Here is a 12,991-nt window from a genome sequence, read left to right as displayed (position 1 = left end):
GGTAATCAAGGTAAAATGAACGGGAAATAAGGCGGATATGGGTCTTGTCACTTGTATGTAACAACACGCCTTTGTTGGTCCACCCTACGTTCATGTATAAGCAGCGTGACAGCACACTGCCTTGTGAATTATGAACCCCACGATACTGACAAAGATAAATTATTGCAATTTACCCCAATAACTTGTCTTGTTGTTTGTATTGTTTATTAATTCAAATTAAAGAATACGAAGAAACATGATTAGCTGCCAGTAGTGCTACCTTATTTCACCAATTGAGTGTTATAAACACAAATGTAAGGATTCATAATTCATTTAAAACATTTTATGGTTATAATCCAGTTGAAGTCTGAACAAGGATAAACCCCTTCACCCCCTCTCATTCTCTTAAAATATAGAAATCTACATATTGTATAAAAAAGCAATCATCATGTTGTGAATGTTAGAATGTTGCTATCAGTAGCAGTGGTTGAACCAGAAATTTCAGGAAGCAGGTTGTAGAGTGTAGATATTTCATTTTAAGATCAATTTTCTCCACTTGTTCATTGATGGGGAAGAAAAGGACGAAAGAGTAAGTCTTGAAGACTTGAGAAGAAGTTTGATTTCATATTTTTATTGAACACAAGCCATAAGCTTGATAAATTCCAAAGACAATTCTTAACTCAATTTGGCAAAAGCAACCATTTTACGCGATTATGAGATTCAGACAACGGTGAAAGCGACATTTTAATTCAAAATTGGTTGCAAGGTGCACTAATTTAATCGAAGTACTATTAAAAATCCAAAATTTCTCTACAGCAATCCAAAATTAAGATGAAATTAGACGTTTGTTAAAAGCTTCGGGCTGATCTAGCAGTAAACTTTCCCCCCTAAAAATAGATACAGGATTTTTGGAGCTAATGAAAATTGAGTGCATACACTAAAGTGTAACTATCAAGAGAGGAATAAAATTAGAGTGATTGGTCGTTAAAAAGTACAACCTGGGAGATATTAGTTTATGAATGAATGAAACTATAAATGTTGTCCCTGAGTATGCATTCAATAAATCAAATTATTGAGTATGCAATTCAACGAAGTGCATATTTAGGGACATTAAGAATCATTTTATGATTAGACGCTAATATGATCAATGTTATATACTTTTTGGGAACTACATTAAACTATTTACTCAATAAAATTTCAGACAAATAGAAAAATAACTGAAAAACCACTGGGCTTCTCGATCGGGTTGGGTGATATTTAAGACGACAAAACAGATCCAATCAAAACGACCCTTGATCCATAACAAGTTGCCCCAACCTTTGGTCCACCATCCACTGGACCTTAGACCTTCCCAGATCCAAATTTCGACATTGAATTTTACCAGAGAAGTCTTATTTTTTTTATCTGAAGAAAAATTCATGAAATAGAAAACTAAAGAAAATCATGATAGTCATGATTAATGGTTCAATAGATAAGTGAGGTTGATGTTAGTCATGATTAAGAAATAGAAAACGCTCGTAAAGGAGATAGACCCAAATAAAAATTAAAAAATTAAGTAGTAAAATGAGTTAAAGTTTCCTTATAAATTGAAATTAATTAATATTTTTATTTTTTTAGATTAATTTTTAAAATTTTTTAAAATTTAAACAAATAAGTTATTTTAACTGATAAAGAGAATTTTTAGATCATGTTTAGGTAAATTTATAAATAAGTCATCGTAAAGAAAAAAAGTAATATAAAAAATAAATAAATATTTTTCTATAAATTAAAAATAAATTATTTCTTCAAGTTTTAAAGAAGTTAAATTACAGTAACTTCTAAAAAACAGAGAAATACAAGTTAATTTTAATTTATAAATTTTTTATTTATTTTTATATTATTTTTCTTTTCTTACAATGACTTATCTATAAACTCACATAAACATGATCTTATTTATTTTTTGTATTATTTTAACTTATTCACAAGCTCATCCAAACTTTTCAACAAGTATTTATAAGAGTAAAAAAATTAAGTAGTAAAATAAATTAAATTTTTCTCATAAATTAAAATTAATTTATTTTTTAATGCTTTCTTTAACTTTTCTAAAATTTTAACTTATAAAAGAAATTTTATTCAATATTGTTATATTAACATGAAGAGATGCTTAGTTGAAAGGAGTAAGTTGAGAAAATAAAAAACACATCCTAATTAAAGATTTGCATTATTTCAAAGTAAAACATGTTAGAGTAAAAAACTCTAAAATAGATATTTTATCAAAAGATGCGCTACCATTGTGTGATGGATCCAAATTCTCTCCTGTTACGTGGGAACTGAGCATCCAATAAGTGAACACTAGCTTAAGTAAAAATAAAAAAAATAAAAAAAAATTACTGCAAAATTAACTTAAATGAATTTAAGCTAATTTTGTAGATGAATTTTGTTAACTTAAGCAAATTTTATGCACTTGAGAAGATAGAGATTAAGTGTGGGGGAAGAGGGGACTAGAGATGAGATAAGGATGGGAAGAGTAAGCGTTATAAAAGTAATGGTAAAAAGAAAGAAAAGTGTAGTAGTTGTGTATGAAAAAAGAGAAGAAAAGGTAGGTATGAGGGTGGAGTGAGGTGAAGGTGAGAAGATGGAGAGATGATTTGGGTATAGGGTGGAGAGAAGAAAAGAATTGTGTACGAGAGGAGAAAAAAAGTTGAATACTGATGTTGAGAAGAAAATATTAAGTATTGAAGAGAATGAGAGAAGAAGATTGAAAAAAAAAAGTAAAATTTGCTTAAGTAAATTTTGTGTAAATTTTTTTTTTGTTATTTTATCGTTTAAGCGAATCTATTTTCATTTAAGAAAATAAAACTGAATGTATATTTTCCACCACAACAGAAAGAAATCTGAATCTTTGTATGATTATCAACAAACAAATAGTATAATAAAAATTTAAATTGATGACAATTACAAAAAATAACACACATATATCTATAAATATAAAGATATTATTCACGACTTTAATAAGTCTTGATTAAGCAACATCGACCAAACATATGTTTCTATAGGAATCCGGATGTAATTTAGAACCTCCGGACTTAATTATTTAGGCTTTTATTTTTTTTGGAGAAAAAAATTCAAGAAAGAAACACAAATGCTGAGTGATCATAACTGCTGATAAGCACGTACCTTAAACAACTATCATATACACTTAATGCAAATTTGAAAAAAAAAATATTCCGTTGAATATAACCACGAGAAATTTGGCTGTCCATACAAACTTGTGTCACATCTCCTATTTTTGAACAAAAAAATGGCCAGCACTAGTGTTCACTTCACCAAGTTCACAGGAGAAGAAATATAAATAAAAAAGAAAAAAAAAACTTAAATGTCCTAAAAACACAATGAAATTGATGGAATCTGAGTGGATGATCAATAATTTATGGTTCGTGGAGACCCAAAAGCAATTCATTATATTAGAAGAGAGTGCAGCTAATTATAGCATCTCAAGGAATCAAGATTAAGAGGATCCTCTCATTTGATCCAAGTAAAAGTTATAAACGTTTGTTGAAAACTCAAAATCAAGCAGTTAAGAATCAGAACTCTCTGGCGCTTCCCATAGTTAACTACATGGTTTCGTTTACGGCATTGATAGACTACATAAATATAAGTATATAACTGGTAGCTCCAAGTTCGAAATGTGATCTTCAAGCAAATTTGAATTGTACTTTGCACCACTTAAGACAATGGACCCGCCATATACATTATCAAATATTGGAGAAATTGTTTTCATCTTCGTTTGGCTAATCAGCCATGCACCAACCATCTAAATTATTGCCTAATTCTTACTAAAGTTGCTTATTCCGTGTCACATGTCACAGCTATGAAACCCTTTCTCTAAGCAATGAGAAAACAAATGGTGCCCTATAGTGCTCCTATGAGGGCACTTTAAGGCTACGAATACACTTCCTAATTATAAAATTACAAGATAATAGTTTCACATATTACCATAAATGAAATAGGCTAACATGCATGGAATATCTTCCGGTTATATGTCAATCGTAAGAAACTCTTACGATTGAAAACCACTCTATTGTTTGAATTTTAAAAAGAGATGTAGATTAACCCTTGCAAAGAAATCAATGTCTATAATTCAATAATTTGAGTTGATACGTTTTAATCCACAGGAATGTATCTTCCAATTAAACGATGGTTGAAGGGTTCTCAGCATTTTAGTGTATTATGTACATATTGTAGATGATTAAAAAAATGTAATAATAAAATAAAATCAAGGGATTAGTATGTTACTCTTTCCTTTCACAAAGCATTATCTCACCGTTACAATATGAAAATAATCCCTACTTGTACAAAATCATAGCTATAAATTCACAGGTACAATGTATCAGTGAGATTCAAATTATATAGATTTTGTATTAATCACTTGATTACGCCTTACAATTCTATCAGCTCGACAAAATGTTATTCAAATATGAGTTTTTTAACTACTGCAACTTGTGATTGTAGCTGATAGTTTAGAGTTTTTATGTATCTAATGTTTGTCTTTTATTTCTTTTTATAACGAAAAAAAAAAATAGCGCTCCGTTAGAATTACATTATGCTTCAAAAAATTATACTAAAAAAATAACGCAGGAGAATTAAATGACACAAAAAAATATAAGATAAAATTTATGTATAATTATTTGTGTTATTAATATTATTTATTAATTAAAATTAAAATTTTATTATTATAATTTGTAATAGTATTAAACACAAATATTTTATTAAATTATAAAAATTAAATTTTAATTAATATACAGTCCTAAAAGTACTTATAAAAAAAAACACTTAATTTTTATCATTATAATATAATAATATGTTGCATTAGGAGAGACCCGTTGAGGGTGTAAAGCAGGGGCTGAGTGTGCAGCTGAAGCAGAAATACATCATCATCATCAATTCATCATCTTTCGTTTTCATCTTCTGTCTCTCTTCCTACGTGGGTGCTGGTGGACCCCTTAATACACTATTCCATTTAAACAAATATTATATTTTTGAATTATGGCTCAAAAAACGCCCTGTTTGTCTCTGCTTTTCAGAAGAAAGACACAATCCAATGCTTGTGTTTGTGCTTCTGTTTGTACTCTGTATATATATTTATCTCTACACACAGTACTAATACAAATGTGCTTTTCTAGAACAACAATCCTTAGGGCTTTTCAACTTCTCTCCCATTTTCTTTCTTTACTATAGTCATATCAAAGCCTTTTTTGGTAGCCATTCTCATTTTCCTTTGGTTTGCAGAGGGTTTGTTTCCTTTCTCAGAACTACTACCTCGGATTCTTGTGAACTGAAAGTTTCTATCTTTGTCTCGTTCTGTACTGTGACTTTCACTCTTCAGTTTTCAACTTTTGAGCTACACTTGCTTCAGTGTTGGAAACTGACCCCTTTGAGTAAATGGGTAGTGCGAATTTGGAGTTGCATGTGCGAATCTTTGTCACCTCCTTCGTGATTCTCACGGGGACTTTCTGTGTTGGAGATACCGACATGGTTGATGGTATTTCCATTTGACGCTTTTCATTTCCTACTTTTTTTTTTTTTTTTCCATTTTCCATTTTTATAAATATCATGCTCCGTTTCCTTCTTAGGCAAGGTGTGAGAAAGCAAACAAAATAAAAAGCAAAAAAGATGTTTTTTTTTTTTTTAAATTATTATATAATATTTGGATTTTTACATCGACAAAGTGAATTACAGAATGCATTCTATGTTTAGCCATGCTTGTCTTCTTTCAAAAGTTGATGGTTAATTCACCTTGTTAAGTATCTTGCATGTTTTGTTTGCAAGTAAACAAGTTATGTAAACTATTCTGTTTTGTGATGTGTTATGATCACAGTTGCAGCAATCAATAGTCTATATGTTTCTCTGGGCTCACCACCTCTTCAAGGGTGGAAAGCCGTGGGTGGAGATCCATGTTTGGAACTGTGGCAAGGTGTGGCTTGTGTCTTCTCCAACATAACTGCCATGTATATCCATCCTCCCTGTCTTATATTATTGTTTGTTACAATTGTGTTTTAGTTTTCAATTCATATTCTACATATTTGGTTTCAATTTTCAAAGGATAGTGTTGTTATATATTTAGTGTTGCCTAAGTTGTTTGATTGATAGAGCTTAATGTGTTTACACCTGGGATAAGGCTCAGTGGAGTTTATATTTGACAGACGACTTGGAGGCATGAATTTGAGTGGGCAGCTGGGCAGCAATTTGAATTTCCCATCCATTATAGAAATGTAAGTGTTATTATTCAGGATTATGGTACATGTTGATTACAAATGCAAGCATTTCTTGTCTTTCAGAATCACTAAATTTAGCTGTATATAGGTCCACTGTGATTTAAAATTGGGTTAACCACCTTTATTGCATTTGCTTCCTTAGTTACCACTGAAATACTGAGAATATGTATACTAGGCACCTATTTGCTAGGACACTGGTGATAAGAGGGGTCAGTTTTGTTTAGTTTGATTGGAAAAGTTTAGCTTTTGGCCAATAACTGTGTAATTATTTGTATTTGTACTAGAAGCCTCATGAAGCTTTTGTTTCACCATTGCACAGTGATCTTAGCAACAACCACATTGAAGGGTCCATTCCATTTACTTTGCCCCCTACTCTGAGGAGCTTGTATGTTACCATTATCATCTCTAAATTCATGTTTTTGTAGTTGTATTTAGGAAATTGTCTGTGGACAAATCCATATATACAAGTATAATTAACCATTTTTTGTTTCTTTTTAATATTTAATTTAGGTCTCTCTCAGGAAACAAATTAACTGGAAGCATACCAGATGCCTTGTCCTTACTAACTCAATTATCAAACTTGTGAGTTCATAAGATATCTGCAACTCTTGATACCATATTGACTTGTTATTATTTTCCATCATATGTTTCTCCATTTTGAAAGAGAAATTGCCGCCTGTGAAGATCATTAACAAATAACCTATTCAATGGTTAAATCCTAGATGTATTTCATTAGCTTACTGGTCTGATTAGTATGTAAGAAAATGGTGTTAAATCATATCAGCATTTCTATGTCTTGATTCTCTTGAATCTTGATTCCATTTCCATACAATAACAGAGATCTTGTGCTATGTTTCAGGGACTTGTCAAATAACAACTTGAGTGGTCAGCTGCCTTCTTCAACTGGGAGTTTATCATCTCTTACCACATTGTGAGTAAAGTTTCTTGCTATGATTGGATCCTATTTTCCTGTTTCTTCAACGGGGTGTATTTATTATTTATTTATTCATTCATTTGCAGACACTTGCAAGACAATCAACTTTCTGGGACCCTTTATGTTTTGCAGGACCTGCCTCTTCAAGACCTGTACAATTCTTACTACCCAAATGCTTTTTCATGTATATCCTGCAAATAAATGTATAGAAGTAGTTTCTTTTTACTTAAACTTTTGATTTTATTATTATGTAGGAATATAGAGAACAATTTATTCTCTGGGCCAATTCCTCCAAAATTATTGACTATCCCTAATTTCAGGTGAGCCATGGTTTAAATTTCAATTTTTTTTTCTGTTTTGTAGTCTTATTGTTTTGTAGTCTTATTTATCCAAATTCCGTGTTTTTCAAAAGTCAAAACCTTGGTTCAAGTGTGATATTTTTGATCTTCCAGCAGAAGTCATGGAAAAATTTGCTGCTGCATTTTATTAAAATAGGAGTAATAATGATAAATTTTGAAATGTTGCACTAGGATTCTTATATTGTGGATGTGTTAAGCATATTTTTCTTGGTATAGTTGCTTTGCATATGATTATAGAATAAATCAATTTGTTACCTTATTTCCAGATCTTTTATTCTAGTTAACATAGTAGCATGTCCTGTGCAGAAAAGATGGGAATCCATTTAATACTACTATTATTCCTTCACCTCCTGCTGCTGCCCCTGCACCTGTAGCTATGCCTCCACCCCCCAAAGAATCACCTTGGAAAGTGGCAAATGGTCCTTTTGCCCTGACAGCGCCAATGCCTGCAAGCACTAGGAAGTCTTTTATAGCTAAGAGGGTCATTTTGATTGCTGGTGCAGGTTTTCTAATATTTATTGCATTGGGGCTTTGTCTGTTAATGTTGTGGTGCTTTAAGCGAAGGCCGAAGAAGAGAAATACTAAGAAACTTGCTGCGGGTGTGTTTGCGGGGCCTCTGAATAAACCTACATGCAGTGACTCTGTTTATGAAGCAACTAATCAAGGGGAGAAAGGTAAATATGAAGTACCAAATAGAAAAACAAATTTGATTCCTAAAGTTCAGGATGCACAAGACATACACATGAAAGCAGTATCTGCAACAACTTCAGAATACAACGATGGTCGTGAATCAATTAACACTGGAGGGGGTTCCAAACTTCCATCCCTGCAGCCACCACCACAACACTCTCTCCCAACCATTCCTGGTGAAAAGGTCATCGTTAATCCAGCTATAACTATCAAAGTAACTGAAAGACAAGATATGACAAATTCCATCAAAGTGTATACTATTGCATCCCTTCAGCAATATACGAATAGCTTTTCCCAAGAAAACTGTATTGGGGAAGGCACACTCGGGCCTGTTTATCGAGCTGAGCTCCCTGATGGAAAGGTAAATTTTTCCACCTTGTATGTTTTTATTTATACATAAAGGATTCTTGTAGTTTAATAATATATCAGCTTATCTGATGGTGTTTTGACTTTCTTTTGTATTCATTGCGTCTGCAATGTGATTATACCGCTCCTTATCAATGTGCTTGTTGTTTGTATATAATCTTGTTCTTCTAGCTATGGGATTACTTACGCCTTGCCCTTTTGTCTTTCCTGGGATTTTTTTCTCTGTGTCAGTTTTTTTTGTGTCTCTGATATTGAATAATTTCCAAGACCAATTTTATTCTGTTTCTATGTGGAACCAACCAATGCTCTCCAAAACTACTCTTCCAACCTATCTAAGCACAAGTTCTGATTAGGTGGTTTGGTCCTCAAAGCCATTGTGGTCCAGCCACCTTCGTCAGCAGAAATGCAATTCATGTACGCTGATTTGATCATTAATATCTCTTAAAACAAGTTTTTATATTGGCTAAATGGGAAATTTTAATAAACCAGAAAATAGAAGAGCTTAATACTTCAAAGGAAGAATCAACACTTACTAGTCAGTCAATCACTACAACACGCAGTTATGCATTCCTGGCTATCCATTTTAGTTCTAATCCAACAATTAATATTGAGTGTTGCATTGATGTTCCCAACCCGGGCAGATGCACCATAGACTTTGCGTTGATTCATACATTATTAAAATATATTGCTTTGTGATTTTTGAAGCTCTCTGCATAACCTTTTTGTTTTTCTTGCTTGAGATGACCTGTTATTATCTAATGTTCCTGATTTTACTTCAGTTAACCGGTGGATTGCATGCTTATATCTTTTGAATGTTCCTTGTAGCTATTGGCAGTCAGGAAACTGGATGCTACTGCTTCCATGGGGCAGAATCATGAACAATTTCTTCAGTTGGTGTCCAGCATCTCGAAAATTCAGCACACAAATATTGCAAGGCTTGTGGGCTACTGTGCTGAGTATAGCCAACGACTACTTGTATATGAGTATTGCAGTAATGGGACCCTACATGATGCACTGCATGCAGATTATGATCACTGTATCAAACTTCCATGGAATGCACGCGTTCAAGTGGCACTTGGAGCTGCAAGAGCTTTAGAGTGAGTCTAGTGACCAACTCAAAATCCAATTCCATTTTGTCTAGCTAGATAAACTAAATCTTGGTCAGTATGTAATTACTTTTGGTGGTTGGGAACATAGCTTTCGTGTATCAGTCACTATTATCCTAGCATGTGCCACAAAATTGAGTCTCTGTCAGTATAAACAATTATGTTCTAGACTATCAGCTATAGGCTAAGTTATGGATTGTTTTCTTCACAACCTTCACTCATACCTTTTCTTTTCATGGATAAGATATATGCATGAGGACTTTCAGCCACCAATTGTACACCGGAATTTTAGGTCTGCAAATGTTCTTCTGAATGACAATTTGGAAGTGTGCATTTCTGATTGTGGATTAGGGCCTTTACTATCTTCTGGCTCTACCGGTCAGGTACCTCTCGAGTTTTAATTTCTTCAGCTATAAATTTTCAGTTGATACTTAGTTTGGGTTTATTATAAGAAAACATCTGGTGCGTTTAGACTTCTTAACTATGTTTTGGACATTTTTGTAGTGCTACTGAACGTTATGTAATAAATGGCCTAGAAAACATTATATTCATATGTAAGTAGTGAGTGCAATATGATCAGATTTTCATTTTTATTTTTTTGTTAGACCAGGAAGTTAGTTTTTTACTCTTCAGAACCAATAAAGATAAGGTATGGAATTTCATTTAGTATCAAAGAAGTTACAGGTTACTGCACTATGCAGCACAACCATGATGGCTTCTTTGCAATTTTGATTATAAAAGTTCCTAGCTAATGCCAAGAACTCAAATGGGTGATTGGTCTGGTTCTGTAAACTATCTGAAGGTTATATAACTTAATTAGATTCCGTTTCTCCCAATATTCAGAATTTCTAAAAATTGTACTCCATATTTTGCGTTAACATCTTGTACAACATTGGTGAAAAGAACCGTTAGACCTAAGAATTAAGTGTAGCATTTCTATTTTTGTTACATTTCTGACTAACATTGGTGCATCTAATCTCAGTTATCAGGACGCCTCCTTACAGCTTATGGTTACAGTGCTCCAGAATTTGAGTCTGGAAGTTATACGCAGCAAAGCGATGTCTTCAGTTTTGGTGTCGTAATGCTAGAACTCCTCACTGGACGAAAATCCTTTGACAAGTGAGCAATTCCAGTATTAATTTAGAATCTTAGATACTTGTGTTTGTTATCTTTTCCAGCAATGATACCAGCTTAATAGAATCCATGTTTTAAATATTGGATTTGGCTAAGGCAAGGCTGCATGTTTCAGGTCACGGCCACGCGGAGAGCAAATTTTGGTCAGATGGGCAGTTCCTCAACTACATGACATTGATGCATTGTCAAAAATGGTTGACCCCTGCTTAAATGGAGCCTATCCTATGAAGTCATTGTCACGTTTTGCTGATATTGTTTCTTCTTGTGTACAGGTAATCTAAATTGCATCAACACAGTTATGAGTTACCTAAAAACAAACAATAAAGTAATTAAATAATAGATACTTACAATTTCCTACAAGTTATGGTTGCATTGCACAAACGTACTCTTTAATGATCATAACTTCAAGACATGCATTGCTTTGTCGCTAGATAGTATAATTGGAAATGTGCAAGTATGACGTGAATTGTTGCCAGTACATTTTAAGGAATATTGCCGTGACTGCAAAACATAGCCATTGCTGCCAATCCATAATAAGTAACTTCTTGGCAAATATAGTAGACAATGTCATTGATGTTACCATGTGCATTTTTTTCCCTTTTTCAAACACTCCCATAAAAAATATAAAGAAAAATAAGGATTATAAGGTTACTTACTATATAACATTTTTATTTAAGCTGTATACATGATAACACCTTGTTGCCTATAGTTTATTTTCTTTTTTATTATTTTTCTTCCAGCGTGAACCCGAATTCCGGCCAGCAATGTCTGAAATTGTTCAAGATCTCATGCGAATGATGTAAAAGGACATGTAACTATCTGTGAGAAGATGAACTCAACCAGGAAATGGAGCCAAAGTATCTTTGGCTCCTTATTAATTTTTTCTTTATGAAATTTTCTGAGCCAAAGATTATTTCCTTATTTATATGAAGAATCTTCTTACTCATGTAATTATGAATCAGCAGGAATGTTGTGCCATAGTTCATATTTCATTGTTCGGTTTCTCATTTTTTAAAATTTATTAGTGATAATATGTTATTACTTTGATTCTCGAGAATGTCATCCATCCTTGTCGGCATTCGTTGGGGGTTACTTTTTTCAACTTTTTATTTTCTTTTCACACCCTTTTTTGATAACTTTTTGTAAAATATTGTTTTAAAAGTACTCTTGCTCATGTACTGCCGAGCTTTTATTGATCTTTTACTTGTTTATTAAGTAACACTGGAAACCCACTTAAATGTTTTTTTATTAACTTAACTAATTATTATACCTTTTAAGTGCATTTTAATTTTAAAAAAACAACTTATTGTGTAAAATAAACAGGCTTAAAATTCTACTTAGATACGTAGCAGATTGTTAAGTAAATGTCATTAACAAGATGCATATAATAAATAGCAATTTAGTTTATCTAAAATACAAAATGTACTTCAGATAATGATAATAATTATAATTGCTTATTAGAAACTAAAAGACTGAACTTGTAGTAAAAAAATATATAGAAAATTACAAACATTTTAAAATTTTAATATTCAAATAATAAACCAGTTCTCTCAAACTCGTTTTTTGTTTTTGCAATTCTAATAAGTATAAAAAACACTGATTATTATTTCTGTAATAATCAATAACCAGGCCCGTACTAATGCAAAAATTGAATGCTGGACTCTAGCTCATGCCCCATTAATGAGCCTACTTCTGTAGCCCAATGGGCCAAAAATATGTGCAAAACCTTGCCTAGGGTGAGAGCCTTGGTTTGACGTATCTATCAGTGTTCTACAGGCGCACATGGTGATGGTCATGTCGTAAACAGTGTCGGTGTCACATTCTAACCCCCTCGATGCATTATTTTCCTTGTCGTTTTGTGCTCTTGTTTAAAAGAGAAAAAGTAAAGTAAAAGCCGAGTACAGTGGAGGTGAAAGTTGATGACATCGAAAACGACGACAAACAAATGTTAAAAAAGCAATCAAACGACAAACGTTGTCTTGCCGTGACGGTGCCACGTGTGGCCGACAAGTTTCTCCCAACTGTCAGTCAAATACTTATGTTATTAAATTTCACTAATTTAAAACATCAAGAATAAGTAAAAAATAAAAATAAAAAAATGAAATTCGTTCTGCCTGTCCGATTTTCAACTTACAAGAATCTGTGTCTCATAATAAGTGGGTCATATTT

The 12,991-nt window shown here is 32.6% G+C and overlaps 1 protein-coding gene across 1 annotated transcript; it reads left to right on the top strand.

Moving 5' to 3' along the window:
• The first annotated feature begins 5,400 nt into the window (after positions 1-5,400).
• On the top strand, positions 5,401-11,675 carry LOC113852390 (protein STRUBBELIG-RECEPTOR FAMILY 3-like). The gene is made up of 14 exons (XM_027482612.1): positions 5,401-5,500; positions 5,837-5,966; positions 6,162-6,230; positions 6,553-6,618; positions 6,744-6,815; positions 7,093-7,164; positions 7,254-7,319; positions 7,422-7,487; positions 7,833-8,577; positions 9,408-9,679; positions 9,933-10,071; positions 10,671-10,807; positions 10,938-11,094; positions 11,563-11,675. The coding sequence occupies exons 1-14, from the start codon at positions 5,401-5,403 to the stop codon at positions 11,623-11,625; spliced, it is 2,154 nt and encodes a 717-aa protein (XP_027338413.1). The 3' UTR covers positions 11,626-11,675.
• Positions 11,676-12,991: the final 1,316 nt, after the last annotated feature.

Source organism: Abrus precatorius, unplaced genomic scaffold (assembly GCF_003935025.1).
Source record: "Abrus precatorius isolate BTA unplaced genomic scaffold, Abrus_2018 Scaffold10, whole genome shotgun sequence".
Lineage (NCBI taxonomy): Eukaryota > Viridiplantae > Streptophyta > Magnoliopsida > Fabales > Fabaceae > Abrus > Abrus precatorius.
This window is presented reverse-complemented; position numbering and strand designations above follow the sequence as displayed.

What these genes read in the sequence shown, in the direction of transcription:
- LOC113852390 (XM_027482612.1), top strand. Translation starts at nt 5,401, where the DNA reads ATGGGTAGTGCGAATTTGGAGTTGCATGTGCGAATCTTTGTCACCTCC. An exon ending in TTCTCCAACATAACTGCCAT is followed by an intron (nt 5,967 to 6,161) that starts GTATATCCATCC and finishes TATATTTGACAG; the next exon opens with ACGACTTGGAGGCATGAATT. An exon ending in CTGAGCTCCCTGATGGAAAG is followed by an intron (nt 8,578 to 9,407) that starts GTAAATTTTTCC and finishes TGTTCCTTGTAG; the next exon opens with CTATTGGCAGTCAGGAAACT.